The following is a 14,278-nucleotide window of genomic DNA, read 5'->3' on the forward strand; positions in this document are numbered from 1 at the left end:
AATTTGCACTAATTTGAGAGATAATTGGTTAACTTGCATGTGCATTAGGAAATAAATCAGATTACTTTTTTTGCAACTGCTTTATCATGACTTAAAGTGATGAAGAATTTGTAGAAAACAAAACAAAATGATTTTCCAAATTGATCAATAACTCATCCCTTCCAACTGTTCTTTTCATCTGGATAATTTCTTGATGACTTATCATACCACCAACCGACACATGATCCCTGTCTCTCATTCTTTTTCTCTTTCACACACATACACACAGACATGTACTCACACATACACAAACGAACACACTCCGTCAGGAAACAAGCTACTTTGGTATTTCTAAATTCACTTCACTTGCAAGTACAAGTCACATTGTCAAGAATATTCTCATGATTTGGTCAAGCCATTCCTAGCGCCTGTAGCTTTAAGTGGTAGACTCTTTCACCGGCTTCCACGAAAACAATACAAAAATGCGGCCCTCTCCATGTAAGCAAAGACACACAACACAGAGCAATCTGCGCATTTATTGATGTTGAATCTAATTTACGCTGTCAAATTTGTTATTTAGGAGTGAAGGAAGGTGGAAGGACTGAAATCTGCTGGTGTTCCTGTAACTGAGTGCCTATATTTTAAAGTTTTATTTTTTTTTCTTTGTGTTAACCACTAGACACACCCTCACACTGCTAGCTCATTTAATTATATGTTTGCTTAAAAGTTCCAGAGACTGGGCTGGGTGCGGTGGCTCATGCCTGTAATCCCAGAATGTTGAGAGGCCGAGGCGGGCGGATCACAAGGTCAGGAGATCGGACCATCCTGGCTAACACGGTGAAACCTTGTCTCTACTAAAAAAAATACAAAAAATTAGCCGGGCGCAGTGGCGGGCACCTGTAGTCCCAGCTACTCAGGAGGCTGAGGCAGGAGAATGGTGGGAACCCGGGAGGCAGAGCTTGCAGTGGGCCAAGATTGTGCCACTGCACTCCAGCCTAGGTAACAGAGCGAGACTCCATCTCAAAACAAAACAAGAAAAAATGGCCGGGTGCAGTGGCTCATGCCTGTAATCGCAGAACTTTGGGAGGCTGAGGCAGATGGATCACCTGCGGTCAGGAGTTCAAGACCAGCCTGGCCAATGTGGTGAAACCCCATCTCCACAAAAACACAAAAATTAGCCAGGCATGATGGTGGGTGCCTGTAATCCCAGCACTTTGGGAGGCCAAGGTGGGTGGATCACCTGAGGTTGGGAGTTCAAGACCAGCCTGACCAACATGGAGAAACTCCATCTCTACTAATAACACAAAAATTTGCCGGGTATGGTGGCACATGCCTGTAATCCCAGCTACTCGGGAAGCTGAGGCACAAGAATAGCTTGAACTCAGGAGGCAGAGGTTGCAGTGAGCTGAGATGGCACCATTGCACTTTAGCCTGGGCAACAAAAGTAAAACTCCATCTCAAAAAAAAAAAAAAAAAAAAAAAAAATTTTCCGAAGACTAAATCTTGAAACAATACAAGCACCTGTGGAAATCTCCCCCACCCAGAGCTTGCTTCAAGGCTGCAGTTGAACCCAAGATGATGAGCTGATGCAGGCCCATTTACCAGATGTGGCAATAACTCAAGATAAGCCACTGGGACAAGTCACACAGATGTGCATTGCCTCACCCCTGCATGGAGGGTACTCTGTAGTGGCAAAACTTCCCCTTCTTTTTTTTTTTTTTTTTTTTTGAGACGGACTCTATTGCCCAGGCTGGAGTGCAGTGGCGCGATCTTGGCTCACTGCAAGCTCCACCTCCCGCGTTCATGCCATTCTCCTGCCTCAGCCTCCCAAGTAGCTGGGACTACAGGCGCCCGCCACCTCGCCCAGCTAGTTTTTTGTATTTTTTAGTAGAAACGGGATTTCACCGGGTTAGCCAGGATGGTCTCGATCTCCTGACCTCATGATCCACCAGCCTCGGCCTCTCAAAGTGCTGGGATTACAGGCGTTAGCCACCGCACCCGGCCAAAACTTCCCCTTCTTAAATCCTCGCGTTTCGCTTAGAAATTTGAAGTAGTTCCATTAAGACAAGAGCCTGGACCATTTTCTCCACGGCTAACTTTGGTTTATAATAAAGTCACTCTTCTATCATACCCCCACCTTGCTAACTGGTTTGGCAGGCAGCAAGCGGCTGAATGAATCTGCATTTGTAACATTCCCATCAATGTTTCGCCATTAATTTTATTTTTAAATGTTAAAAAATTGATATATCATACATATTTTCGGGTACATGTGCTACTTTGATACTTGTATACAATATGTAATGATTAAGAGAGAGTAATTAGGATACCTATCACCTCAATCACCATTAATTTTAAAGACCCAGGATACCTGGTGCATGCTGAGGTAGCTAGTGTCCCATATTAGTAGCTGCAGAATTTTTACTGGATGAGTTCTGTGGAGTAATTTTGGTTGTAGGTCTAGCTCTCTAATTCTGAGCCTGGATCACAATCCTTCTCACTGATTATGGGAGCTAATCCTCATCCATTAAATGAATGTCTTTTGTTCTTAAATTAAAAACAAAACAAGTAAGTCCAAAAGTAGTGGAGAGGAAGGAGGAGTTAACATTTAAGTACTTGGGTCTCCAATCAGATTGGGTTTAAATCCTACCCGTGCCCTTGCTTATTTGTACAATACGTATAATAACACCTCTAAGGGCAGGGTCTGGCTTTTAGGAAGTGATCAATAAGATATGGAGGTTCTTATTACCGTTTAGACAGTCAAGGTTGGGAGTAGCCTTGGTAATTACATCCAAGTTCATAAGAGACAATTACTTGGAACGGGATGCTGTGTCTTCCCCAGCCAATTAAGCCAATTCAGTAAAAAACATGCAGGGCCTCACAGGCGAGAAAGGGATTTGATGAGCCTTGGACACCAGAATCAACAAGAGTTCAGATTTGTGTGTGTGTGTGTGTGTGTGTGTGCGCGCGCGTGTGCACGCGCATTTTTAAGACGGAGTCTCGCTCTGTCGCTCAGCTGGAAAGCAATGGTGCACTCTCGGCTCACTGCAACCTCTGCCTCCCGGTTCAAGCGATTCTTCTGCCTCAGCCTCCCAAGTAGCTGGGATTACAGGCACCCACCACCACACCTGGCCAATTTTTGTATTTTCAGTAGAGATGGGGTTTCATCGTGTTGGTCAGGCTGATCTCAAACTCCTGACCTCAGGTGATCCACCTGCCTCGGCCTCCAAAGTGTTTTAAAAGCTGGCATACAAAATCCTATTTCCAAAGAGTAGTGCCACCAGGATATGACCCTAATGACTACTTACCTGTTTCTGCTTTTCATATCTTTGTTTTCAATTTCAGGCCATACCTCTTTCAGTGTGTTTTCTATCTACCCATGTCTTTGTTCATAGACACGTTACAAACTATTCTCCATGGTGAGCATTCCTCTCCACTGGAATCTTCAGGAAACTGCACTTGTTATAAGAATTTAGGCCCCAGTGTTTCTCTAGTCTCTGACTATATTCGGTTGCCTTTGATAAATCTGGTTGAAAGTGCCATAGGACCTGAGATGCATGACTAATGGTAGCTCCTAGTTCAGTGGAACATAAGAAACTGCCCCTTCAGGCTAACTTCTTAATATTCATGTTCTAAATGGGCACTCTAGGGTGACTGAGGTTTTGTCATATATAGATGCTACCCAAGGGCAATTCATGCATTTGGATCTTGCTTCAAAAGTAATTATCTAGGGTTGACGGAGTTAGTTAATAAAATATGGGATACCCAGTTAAATAGGAATTTCAGATTTAAAAAAAAAAATCATGTTGTGATAGGCATGTCCCATACAATATTTGGAAACCCCACGGCCCAAAAGTGGAGCTGGCAGAGCTTTGGGTTCAGTCTTTCGAGAGCTTTGTAGTTTGCCCATAATAGTCTATAGAATTTGCTTGACCAGAACTTGCAGGATAATTACCCAAACAGAGCTTCCCTACACAGCAGTCTAGCATCTACATCATAGTACTAGTTGTGTGATATACTGATATAATGAGAAATATACTGTGTATTTGGTCTTCATCTGGCTCCTAGTCAGAACTTCTAAAACCTTCGTAACTTCCTAAGTGATAAGAGCCACGGAAGTAGTAGTAATATTTGGATATACTCAAATATTTTCAAATATCTATAGAAGCTGTAATATGTTTTTTGTCCTCAGTTTCTGAAACAGCTCAGAAACAATAAAGGTGAAACGGGCATCTTTTGTTATTCAGAACAAGCCCCTTTCAACTACACTTGAGCTTATGTTATGAGGTGACTTTTAGAGGATGGGAGGCAGGTTGCCAAGGGAACCAACCTTGTGATTAGCTGGTTGGCATTTTGGGTCCCAACAACTCACCTCCAGGAGGGTAGAGAGGCTGAAGGCTGAACTAATCACCAATATAATGAAGACTGCATAAAAACCCTACCCAAAGAAGTTCTGTCTCCATAGGGACAGAAGCTCTTGTGCTCGGGACCCTTCCAGACCTCACCCTATGTATCTCTTGATCTGGCTATTCATTTGTATCCTTTAAAAATATCCTTTGTAATAAATTGGTAATGTCAGAGACGTTTGAACCAGAGCGACTCCATCTTGAATAGGGGATGGGTAAAATAAGGCTGAAACCTGCTGGGCTGCATTCCCAGTAGATTAGGCATTCTTAGTCACAGGATAAGAAAGAAGGTTGCCACAAGATACAGGTCACAAAGACCCTGCTGATAAAACAGGATGTGGTACAGAAGCCAGTCAAAACCCACCAAAACCAACATGGCTACAAAAGTGACCTCTGGTCATCCTCACTGCTCATTACAGGCTAACGATAACACACTCCCACCAGTGCTATGACAGTTTACAAATGCCACGGTAGTGTTGGGAAGTTTGCTTATATGGTCTAAAAAGGGGAGGGACCCTCAATTCCAGGAAATCCCCACCTCTTTCCTGGAAAACTCATGAATAATTCACCCCTTATTTATTTAGCATATAATCAAGAAATAACTATAGGTATACTCAATCAAGCAGACCATACCACTGTGCTCTGCCTATGGAGTAGCCATTCTTTTATTCCTTTACTTTCTGAGTAAACTTGCTTTTACTTTATGGACTTGCCCCAAATTCTCTCTTGTGCAAGGTCCAAGAACCCTCTCTTGGGGTCTGGATCAAGATCCCTTTCTGGTAACAGTAAGTAAACTGTTTCCCTAGGTTGTACAAGTTATCCTAGCAAATTATTGAACCCGACGAGGGGGTCATGGGAACCTCCTATTTGTATCCAAGTTGGACAGAAGTTATGGGTAACCTGGGAACCCACTACTTGTGACTGGCATCTGAGGTGTGGCAGTTTTGTGGGACTGAACCCTTAACTTGTGGGATCTGGCTACAATTCCAAGTAGATCGTGTCAATTGAATTGAATTGAATTTTGGGATACCTAGTTGGTGTCTACAGGGAATTGGAGAATTGCTTGTTATGAAAAATACGTACACTTGGTCTCAGAACGTCAGAAGTGTTGGGAGGGTAAAGGAGGTGTTTTTTTGTTTTTTTTTTTTCATTTAGTTTGCTAAATAGATGCTGTCCAGAGTCTCCCTAGTGTTTGTCCTACACCAACCCCACCTCCTGCCATTCCCGAAGGAACCCCTGAGTCTTCTCATAGTTTAGTAACTAAAAGATGAATGCCCAGCTAAATGAGGGGACTTAGCAACAGCCCTAGCCTTGACGCCAGTGTCCATCCTGACTCGTGGATGCCAAACTCCCACCAATTATCTCAAGTATGAAATGTTTTAGCTGTCATCACGTACTAATGAGAGTCAGTGTAGCCACAGAAAAAGGCTTAGGAAAGTAACATCCTGATGGTGATGCTGCAAGTCAGGTTTAAAACTGGAAGCATGGGCCGGGCGCGGTGGCTCAAGCCTGTAATCCCAGCACTTTGGGAGGCCGAGACGGGCGGATCACGAGTTCAGGAGATCGAGACCATCCTGGCTAACACGGTGAAACCCCGTCTCTACTAAAATACAAAAAAAATTAGCCGGGCGAGGTGGCGGGCGCCTGTACTCCCAGCTACTCGGGAGGCTGAGGCAGGAGAATGGCGTGAACCCAGGAGGCGGGGCTTGCAGTGAGCTGAGATCCGGCCATTGCACTCCAGCCTGGGCAACAGAGCTAGACTCCGTCTCAAAAAAAAAAAAACTGGAAGCATGGCAGTGCTGGTCCAGTGTCTAAGGCCGATGGATATATTGCCTGGAGTCTAAAGCCCACCAGAGGAAAGGGGTTTTTGTGAGCTGCTAGTCATTAATAGGACGCTAAGTTTTTCTTCTTTTTTTTAACTTTTTTATTTCTATAAGCTATTGGGAAACAGGTGGTGTTTGGTTACATGAGTAAGTTCTTTAGTGGTGATTTATGAGATTTGCACCCATCACCCAAGCAGTATACACTATACCCAATTTGTAGTCTTTTATAGGATACACATTTGTTCTAAATAAGTAGAATCCTTTCAGATAGAAACCTTACCTAGAATATCAATATTTAAGCATGTAAGAGTCAAATCACACTGTCCAAAGAGGGGAGAAGGGCTTGGAGGTGAGGAAGGAAACACAGGGCTCAAAGAAAAAAAAAAAACAGTTGATTCAGAAAATAATCAAAAGAAACTATTTTAGTTTTATAATTCTGATTAATGAAAAACTAAGCAACATATAAATATATACTTGTTTTTAATTACACAGTATTTATATATACAAATATATATTTATATATCACACATGTATTTATACATAAATATATTAAAATTATACATATATACATATGGATAATTTATATACAATATATATGTAACATATATAAACATATAAAACCCATAAAAGGCTAGTTCAGGAAATAGACATTTTTCATCTAGTGATAAATATCAAAAACCTAAAAATATTATAGAAAATAATCCACCTCCTAGAATTTTATCATAAGGAAATAGTCCTAAATAATGGGAGAGAAGGGTATAGGAAAAATTATATGTGTGGTCATACTATTTTATTTCCAAATAGTGGTCCTATTCCAAAACTGGAAACAACTTCAATATCCAATAATGGAGAAATGATTAAATAAATTTTAGCATACCATTTCGTGGAATATCACTCAATCACTTAAAACACATCTATAATGAACCTGTAACAGCCTGGATAAGAAATGTAAGAGTAATTATTTGAAAAAGAGAAGGAGACCAGGTGTGGTGGCTCACGCCTGTAATCCCAGCACTTTGGGAGGCCGAGACAGGCTGATCACGAGGTCAGGAGATCGAGACCATCCTGGCTAACACGGTGAAATACAAAAAAATTATTCTCTACTGAAAATACAAAAAAATTAGCTGGGCATGGTGGCACACGCCTGTAATCCCAGCTACTCAGGAGGCTGAGGCAGGAGAATCGCTTGAATCCAGCAGGTGGAGGTTGCAGTGAGCCAAGATTATGCCACTGCACTCCAGCCTGAGCGTCAGAGCGAGACTCCATCTCAAAAAAGAAAAACAAAAGAGAGAGGAGGTTATAAAATCTGGCATGCTTATATGTTTTAAAAAAGTCTCTCATTGAAAAACAAACCATACTTAGTGAAAAAATACAAAGAAAATTTATCAAATTGTAACAGCCATCTTAGCTGCTAAGATTATGAGGTTTGTTTTCACTGTAACTATGTATTTCAAATTTTCTATAAGGATTGTGTAGGATATTTAGAATTGTAAAAAATTAATCATTTAATTTACAGAGGAAAAGGAAAACCAGAAATACAAAGTTTAGCCAATTTTAAAAATCACATAAACACAGAATTTTTTTAAAACACAGAAGAAAAATAAAGTAGCTTTTCAAAATCTACTTCAGCACTTTTACACTGTAGATCTGCTGTCTGCAGCAAATGCAACTTAAAGTAATTCACCAACAGATGTCACTGTTACACTTCCTACTTTAACCATCTCTCTCGAGACGCACAAATTTACGTAGGGGAACAAAATCAAAACCTTTACTAATTCTCATGCCATCTCCCGCAGGACTGCAGCTTTCTCACCTTTCAGCTTCATTTCTAAACCTCCTTTTGTGATACCTGAAATGCTGAATGCTGTTCTAAAATGACATGCGGTGACCATAGTTTTATGGTTATGAAAAACACAGGGTTCTCCTGCTCTTTGAATGACACCCATGTGAACATCACAGATTTAACCTACACTCGTCAAACACATGGTTCCAGGTCTGAAAGTAATGAGTTGGAGAACACAAGATTGTCAACAGGCATTAAAGTTAGTGGTTAAAAAAAAGAAAAAGTGCTTCTTAGATTTTTGGTGGCTCACCTCATCTGTGACAGGGAACTGGATGGGTAAAGAGGGATTGCAGAGAATCACAATAATCTGGTCAATCCTATCAGGCCATCTAAATGTGGAAGTAGCTGAATCCCAGCCCAGTGCTTTCTGAGGAGGAGTCAATACTTCTGCGTCAATGAAAACAAGAATGAATAAGAAAGGAGAAGGCAGCTGGATGTATGGCTCATGCCTGTAATCCAGCACTTTGGGCGGCTGAGAGAGGGAACATTTTCAAGTCAGGAGTTTGAGACCAGCCTGGCCAATATGGTGAAACCCCATCTCTACTAAAAATACAAAAATTAGCTGGGTGTGGCGGCTCACGCCTGTAAGCCCAGCTACTCAGGAGGCTGAGGTGGGGGATTGCTTGAACCCGGGAGGCAGAGGTTGCAACAAGCCAAGATCGTGCCACTGCACTCCAGCCTGAGCAACAGAGCAAGACTCCATCTCAAAAAAACAAAGCAAAACAAAACAACAACAAAAACAAACAAACAAAAACAGAGAAGGCTAATTTTTTTGAACTAAAAGTAGATCTATCATTTGATTCAGCAATCCCACTACTGGGTATCTACCCAGAGGAAAAGAAGTCATTATATAAGAAAAGATATTTGCACATGCATGTTTATTAGCAGCACAATTTGCAAAAATATGGAACCAGCCCAAATCCCCATCAATCAATGAGTGGATAAAGAAAATGTAGTATGTATGTGTGTGCGTGTGTGTATATATATGTGTGTATATGTGTGTATATGTATATACATATTGTGTATGTGTGTGTATATATGTATATACATATTGTGTGTGTATATATGTGTGTATACATACACACACACACACACACATATATACACACATATACCATGGAATACTACTCAGCCATAGAAAGGAATGAAATAATGCCATTCGCAGAAAGTTGGGTAAAATTGCAGACTATTATTCTAAGTGAAGTAACTCAGGAATGGAAAACCAAACATTATATGTTCTCACTAGTAAGTGGGAGCTAACCTATGAGGACGCAAAGGCATCACAATGATACAGTGGACTTTGGGGACTTGTGGGAAAGGGTCGGGGAACACGAAGGATAAAAGACTACACATTGGGTACAGTGTACAGTGCTCAGATGATGGGTGCACCAAAATCTCAGTAATCCCCACTAAAGAACTTACTCATGTAACCAAACACCACCTGTTCCCCAAAAACCTATTGAAATAAAAAAAATTAATTAAAAAGAAAACCGCAGAGAGGTTATTAAAAGTGAACAAAAATTTAAAAAAAGAGAAAGGAGAAAGTTATGTTTTTTAAATGCATCATCCTATATTCTACAGATTTTCTGCCAACCTATCTACCTGTTACTTGAGCAGCTGGGGAGAAAGGTTCATGAATATGGAAGGCAGGCAGGGTACTTGGATTTTTTTTTTTTTTTTTTTTTTTTTTTTTTTTTTTTGAGACGGAGTCTCGCTCTGCCGCCCAGGCTGGAGTGCAGTGGCCGGATCTCAGCTCACTGCAAGCTCCGCCTCCCGGGTGTACGCCATTCTCCTGCCTCAGCCTCCCAAGTAGCTGGGACTACAGGCGCCCGCCACCTTGCCCAGCTAGTTTTTTGTATTTTTAATAGAGACGGGGTTTCACTGTGTTAGCCAAGATGGTCTCGATCTCCTGACCTCGTGATCCGCCCGTCTCGGCCTCCCAAAGTGCTGGGATTACAGGCTTGAGCCACCGCGCCCGGCCCTGGTACTTGGATTTCACTTGAGAATCCAGAGCATACCTATGCTCTGGCTTACCTATGTTATTCACAAATTTTTAGTAAAAGGATATTACGTAGTGACTCGCAACCAGTGGGTACTCCCACAATGAGATTTAGGCTGCAAAGCTAATGAACAGAGTGCTCTGAAAACACTCAGATAAATGACAAACACAGTCACTCCTAGACAAGTTGCTAGTTACTTTCTAGTGTACAAATTTCAGATCACCAAGCTGCATCTTGATTTTCTGCAGCCCACTGATTTTTTTAAACAATGATTCATACATTAAATGCAGCTTTATATACACAATTTACATTAAATACATATTAAAGGAGCCTCTGTTGACCACAAAGAACCACAGCACAATCACAAAGATTTCTACTTACATGGAGATCCAAGTACAATTCACTTCTGTTTGACTTCTCCCTTTCCTCATGAAGCAAAAATGGACAGGCTGGTCCTGCTCTGTAGCCCAGAACCCACGCGCCTCCATCTCTGTTGGGAAGGTCTTTAGGTGTCTGCTCATTGAAGCCGTCCCAGGGAAAGCCCTCAGAGGAGATACCTAAAACAGACACAGAAAAGGCCATCAAGTGACATGGCAGCCAAATAAATAAATAAATAAAGCCGTATTGGGGGAACTCCTACGTAGACTTCTTCATACTAGCTCTTACTTTGCTTTCTAAGTTATATTTTTAAGAGATTGCTTTCCTTCAAAAGTATTTCTCCCTACAATTTCTAGATCACACCAACAAAAAATTACAACATATGCCCTCATCCCCAGTTTGAAAAGATAAGTCTACTGACTGTACTCTATGCCCCATATTCTTGATTACAGGTTGCATATGGGTCATTCTATCTCATAATGAAATCAGAGGAGCTGGGGGACAGAAGTCAGGAGGTCTGGCCTGTGGCTTTCCTACAGTTCCTAAACAGTGTCGTCTGAGCCAAGTCACTAATGTGTGTGTTCTCCAGGGCAGGAATGGTGCCTTGTTCGTTTCTGGGAATAGAATCATTATGCATGGTGCATATAGGACTTGGTCAGTTTGTTGAATGAGTGAGTAGTGCATGAGAAATCTATTTGGGATTCACTTTTGTCATCTCTGGAATCAAAGGTATTAGTCTAGCTTATTCTAACCTAAACTGTAGGCAAGTAATAATGGGATAACAATCATTAACTATGTGCCAGACACTGTTTTCAGCTCTGTTCAATTTTTATGACAACATAGAGTTAGGTATCATTTTCTCATTTTAAATGGAGAAACTGAAATACAAAGAAGTTAAGCAATTTGCTTACAATCATAAAATCAGTAAATGGTTAGGCTAGGACTTGAACCCGGGCAGTTAAACAATAGAGGGTCGTGCTTTTAATGACCACACTACGGCCTCTGCCTGACATTCTCTTCTCAAAATAGCAATATGTGTTCGACAACAAAAGGACTTTACGGTCAAATCAGTGAGAAAAGCTACATACTGTATCTCTTAAAGAACCATGATTCGTGTTCGCGTATTAAAGACCTTGGGATGTCCTTTAGTACAGAAAACCTAATTCTATATCATAGGGTTTTCCAAACTTATTTGGCCACAGAATCCATTTAAAGGACACCTGCTAAACGTGTCGCAAGCCACTTAATGTTGTACTGGAACACAGTTTGGAAAATACCAGATTAGATCACTTCTAATGTTTCACATAGCACTCAAGTTCCTAGTCCTCTTTTAATTCCTGGTAAGCAAACTTGGCAAAATTTTAAGCAACTAGGCAGAAGTTAAAGGTTTAGGCTCAGGGTGTTTTGCAATAGAGATCACTGCTGAATATATGATAGCGTGTTTATTACACATAATCCCTGTAAGAGTCTGTTTGGCAGTCACCCAAAGCCAACCAGTGGCTTCTACCATGCTGAAACCTGACTTACACGAAACTAGAGCTGAGAGTAAGTCAGCTCACAAAGGAACTGCGGGATAGCATGGTTGTGTTAGAGTAGCATTTTAGAAGAAAAAAAAATGAAAACAGCTAAGGTCTGGCTGTTGTTTGCCTGTTGGGTTTATTAGTTTTCAATCACAATTCAAAGTGAAAGATGATGCAGGTCACAGTGTGTCTACAGTTACCCTGTAGCAGGCTGTCCACAAAACACCTTTCTGCAGCCACTGAGAAAAATGAGAGTCCAGGGCTTCCCCAGTCTCTGCTCATCCCTGCAGACACAGTTGTCTAGAAGAGTATACCCTAGGCTGTTCCTTGATCTGGGCCAGATGCCTTAGAACAAGTGCCTTTCCAGTCAATCCCCTTGCTACCCACTGGCTACAGACAGTCTTCTGGGCTTTCATTTAGAGTCTCATGCGCTTTGGAGTGACCCACTTCTAGTCTCAAGACAGAGGAATGAACTAATGCCTAAAGGAACCTCAGGGAGAAGGCACTCTGCTTAGTACCTTTGCTTTATGCTCATGTTGACTCTGAGGAAGACAGTACTGGTTATACTGTAACAGATGAAGAAACTAAAGCTCAGACCTCCTTTAACTTCTATTTATATGGCTCATCCTCCTCCTGGACTATTTCTGTTCACCTTTGTCATAAATCTTTTAAGATTTACAGTATACTCTCACTGTACTACCTCATCTTCAAAGATGTATTGGTTACTCATCACATCCCTCATTTTAAATCCCTCAACCTTGCATTTTTCTTTTGAAGTAGCTGCTGGCTTTGGGGAAACGTTGCACAGAATAATAAAACAATATAAAACATAATATATATTATATATCACAAAACACAATGTACAACACCTGAGGTAAGACATCTGTATCATCGGAGGCACACTGTCTGGTGAGTGTAAGTTCATCATTTAGGTACAAGAGAGAGTGAAACATTCTCATAATAACAAGGATTTGGGGTCTTGGATGAAACACACATGCGTGCATATTTATGCAAACACACATGCCAACCCCTCACACACTTGCAGTGGCTATCCAATACTGCATGAATGAGGTGAGGTGTGCAATCCAATTCACTCTCTATGCAGAGGGAAAACAATGTCAAGGTGAAAGTTGTCTTCTTTCTGAAAATGGTTTTAGTTTTAAAGAGTTAATTTCTAATACCTAAGGTTTAACCAGACAATATCCCTATGAAGGAAACATGCAAGGTAAAACCATGATGCATAATAATTTTGGCAAGAATCATTTGGACAGAAAAGGACCATAAGTAACATAAAACTGAAATAAGTAACATAAAACTGTTATTCTCAAAAGTCTGACAAAGTAGGTTACGACAAATGACAAAGTCAACATTCTGACGACTATAACGTATTTATAAAATAATTTTGGAGTGGAGAGTTTTAACGACACAAACACAACTTTTTTAGTCAAAAATAAAGCACACGTCTGTATTTATTAAAATGGGTAACACCCAAACTAGTCTCTCCAGTTGAATACTTTTAATGAAAAAGAGAAGAAAATCATCTGAAATTAGATAAATATATTCTGTCAAAACAGTCAGCTGTCATTTAATTTTCTGATACAAACAGATTTGGGGGTGTTAGATCTTTAGAGAATATTTTGTGAAAAACTCAATCGGTCTTATCAGTTTAAACATGTGTCTTTCCCTTTCATGTGCACATTACAAACCTGTCTTGTACTCAATATTTTGTTTCTCAAAGACATTTCAACAGCTTGATCGACCACACATACACACACAGGTTATCTGTACAGCTGACCACGGTTAATACAACGTACAGCACAGTCACAGGAAAGGTAGCGTGACTTACCTTGGAACCACTTTGGAAGTCTGTGCTTTTCAAAACCATTCACATGACGAGCTGCACTTCCTGATGCTAACCTACAACATCAGACTGAGGTTTTGCTGTCAATTATCAAAACAACAGAAGCAGACAGAATGGAAAGGTAGTAATATGCCATTTAAAACAGGAGGCAGTGTCCACAGCTCATCTTTCCAAAATGGGATCAGTCTGTCTAGCAGGGGTCCACTGGATTATGGTTCCCACTGTTTCACTCCCTCCCTGCAATATGATCACGCACTCACGGCCTTTTCTGATATATTTCCCCTGCCACATGACTTGCTTTGGTCAGCTGAATGTAAACAATGTGACAGTGTGCCAATTCTGGGCCAAGGCCTTGAGACACACGGTGTGTTTTCATGCCCCGCCTTGTGCTTCTGCCCTCACCATGAGACGAACACGGTCCTCGGGAGCTTTGAATGAGACATGGAACGTCTGACCCAGGCACAGTCCTGC

General features: G+C 41.1%; 1 protein-coding gene across 18 annotated transcripts in view; it reads right to left on the reverse strand.

The window, feature by feature from the left end:
• FMN1 (formin 1) overlaps positions 1-14,278 on the reverse strand; it is a 419,977-nt gene that overhangs the window by 308,020 nt on the left and 97,679 nt on the right. For 13 of the 18 annotated variants that reach the window (XM_073995415.1, XM_073995416.1, XM_065547701.2 and 10 more), the window contains one exon: positions 10,430-10,605. The exons of the other annotated variants lie outside the window; for them this stretch is intronic. In XM_073995415.1, the coding sequence (XP_073851516.1) occupies positions 10,430-10,605 (176 nt within the window). The remainder of the gene's footprint in view (positions 1-10,429; positions 10,606-14,278) is intronic. 18 annotated transcript variants of the gene reach the window in all.

Source organism: Macaca fascicularis, chromosome 7 (genome assembly GCF_037993035.2).
Source record: "Macaca fascicularis isolate 582-1 chromosome 7, T2T-MFA8v1.1".
Classification (NCBI taxonomy): Eukaryota; Metazoa; Chordata; class Mammalia; order Primates; family Cercopithecidae; genus Macaca; species Macaca fascicularis.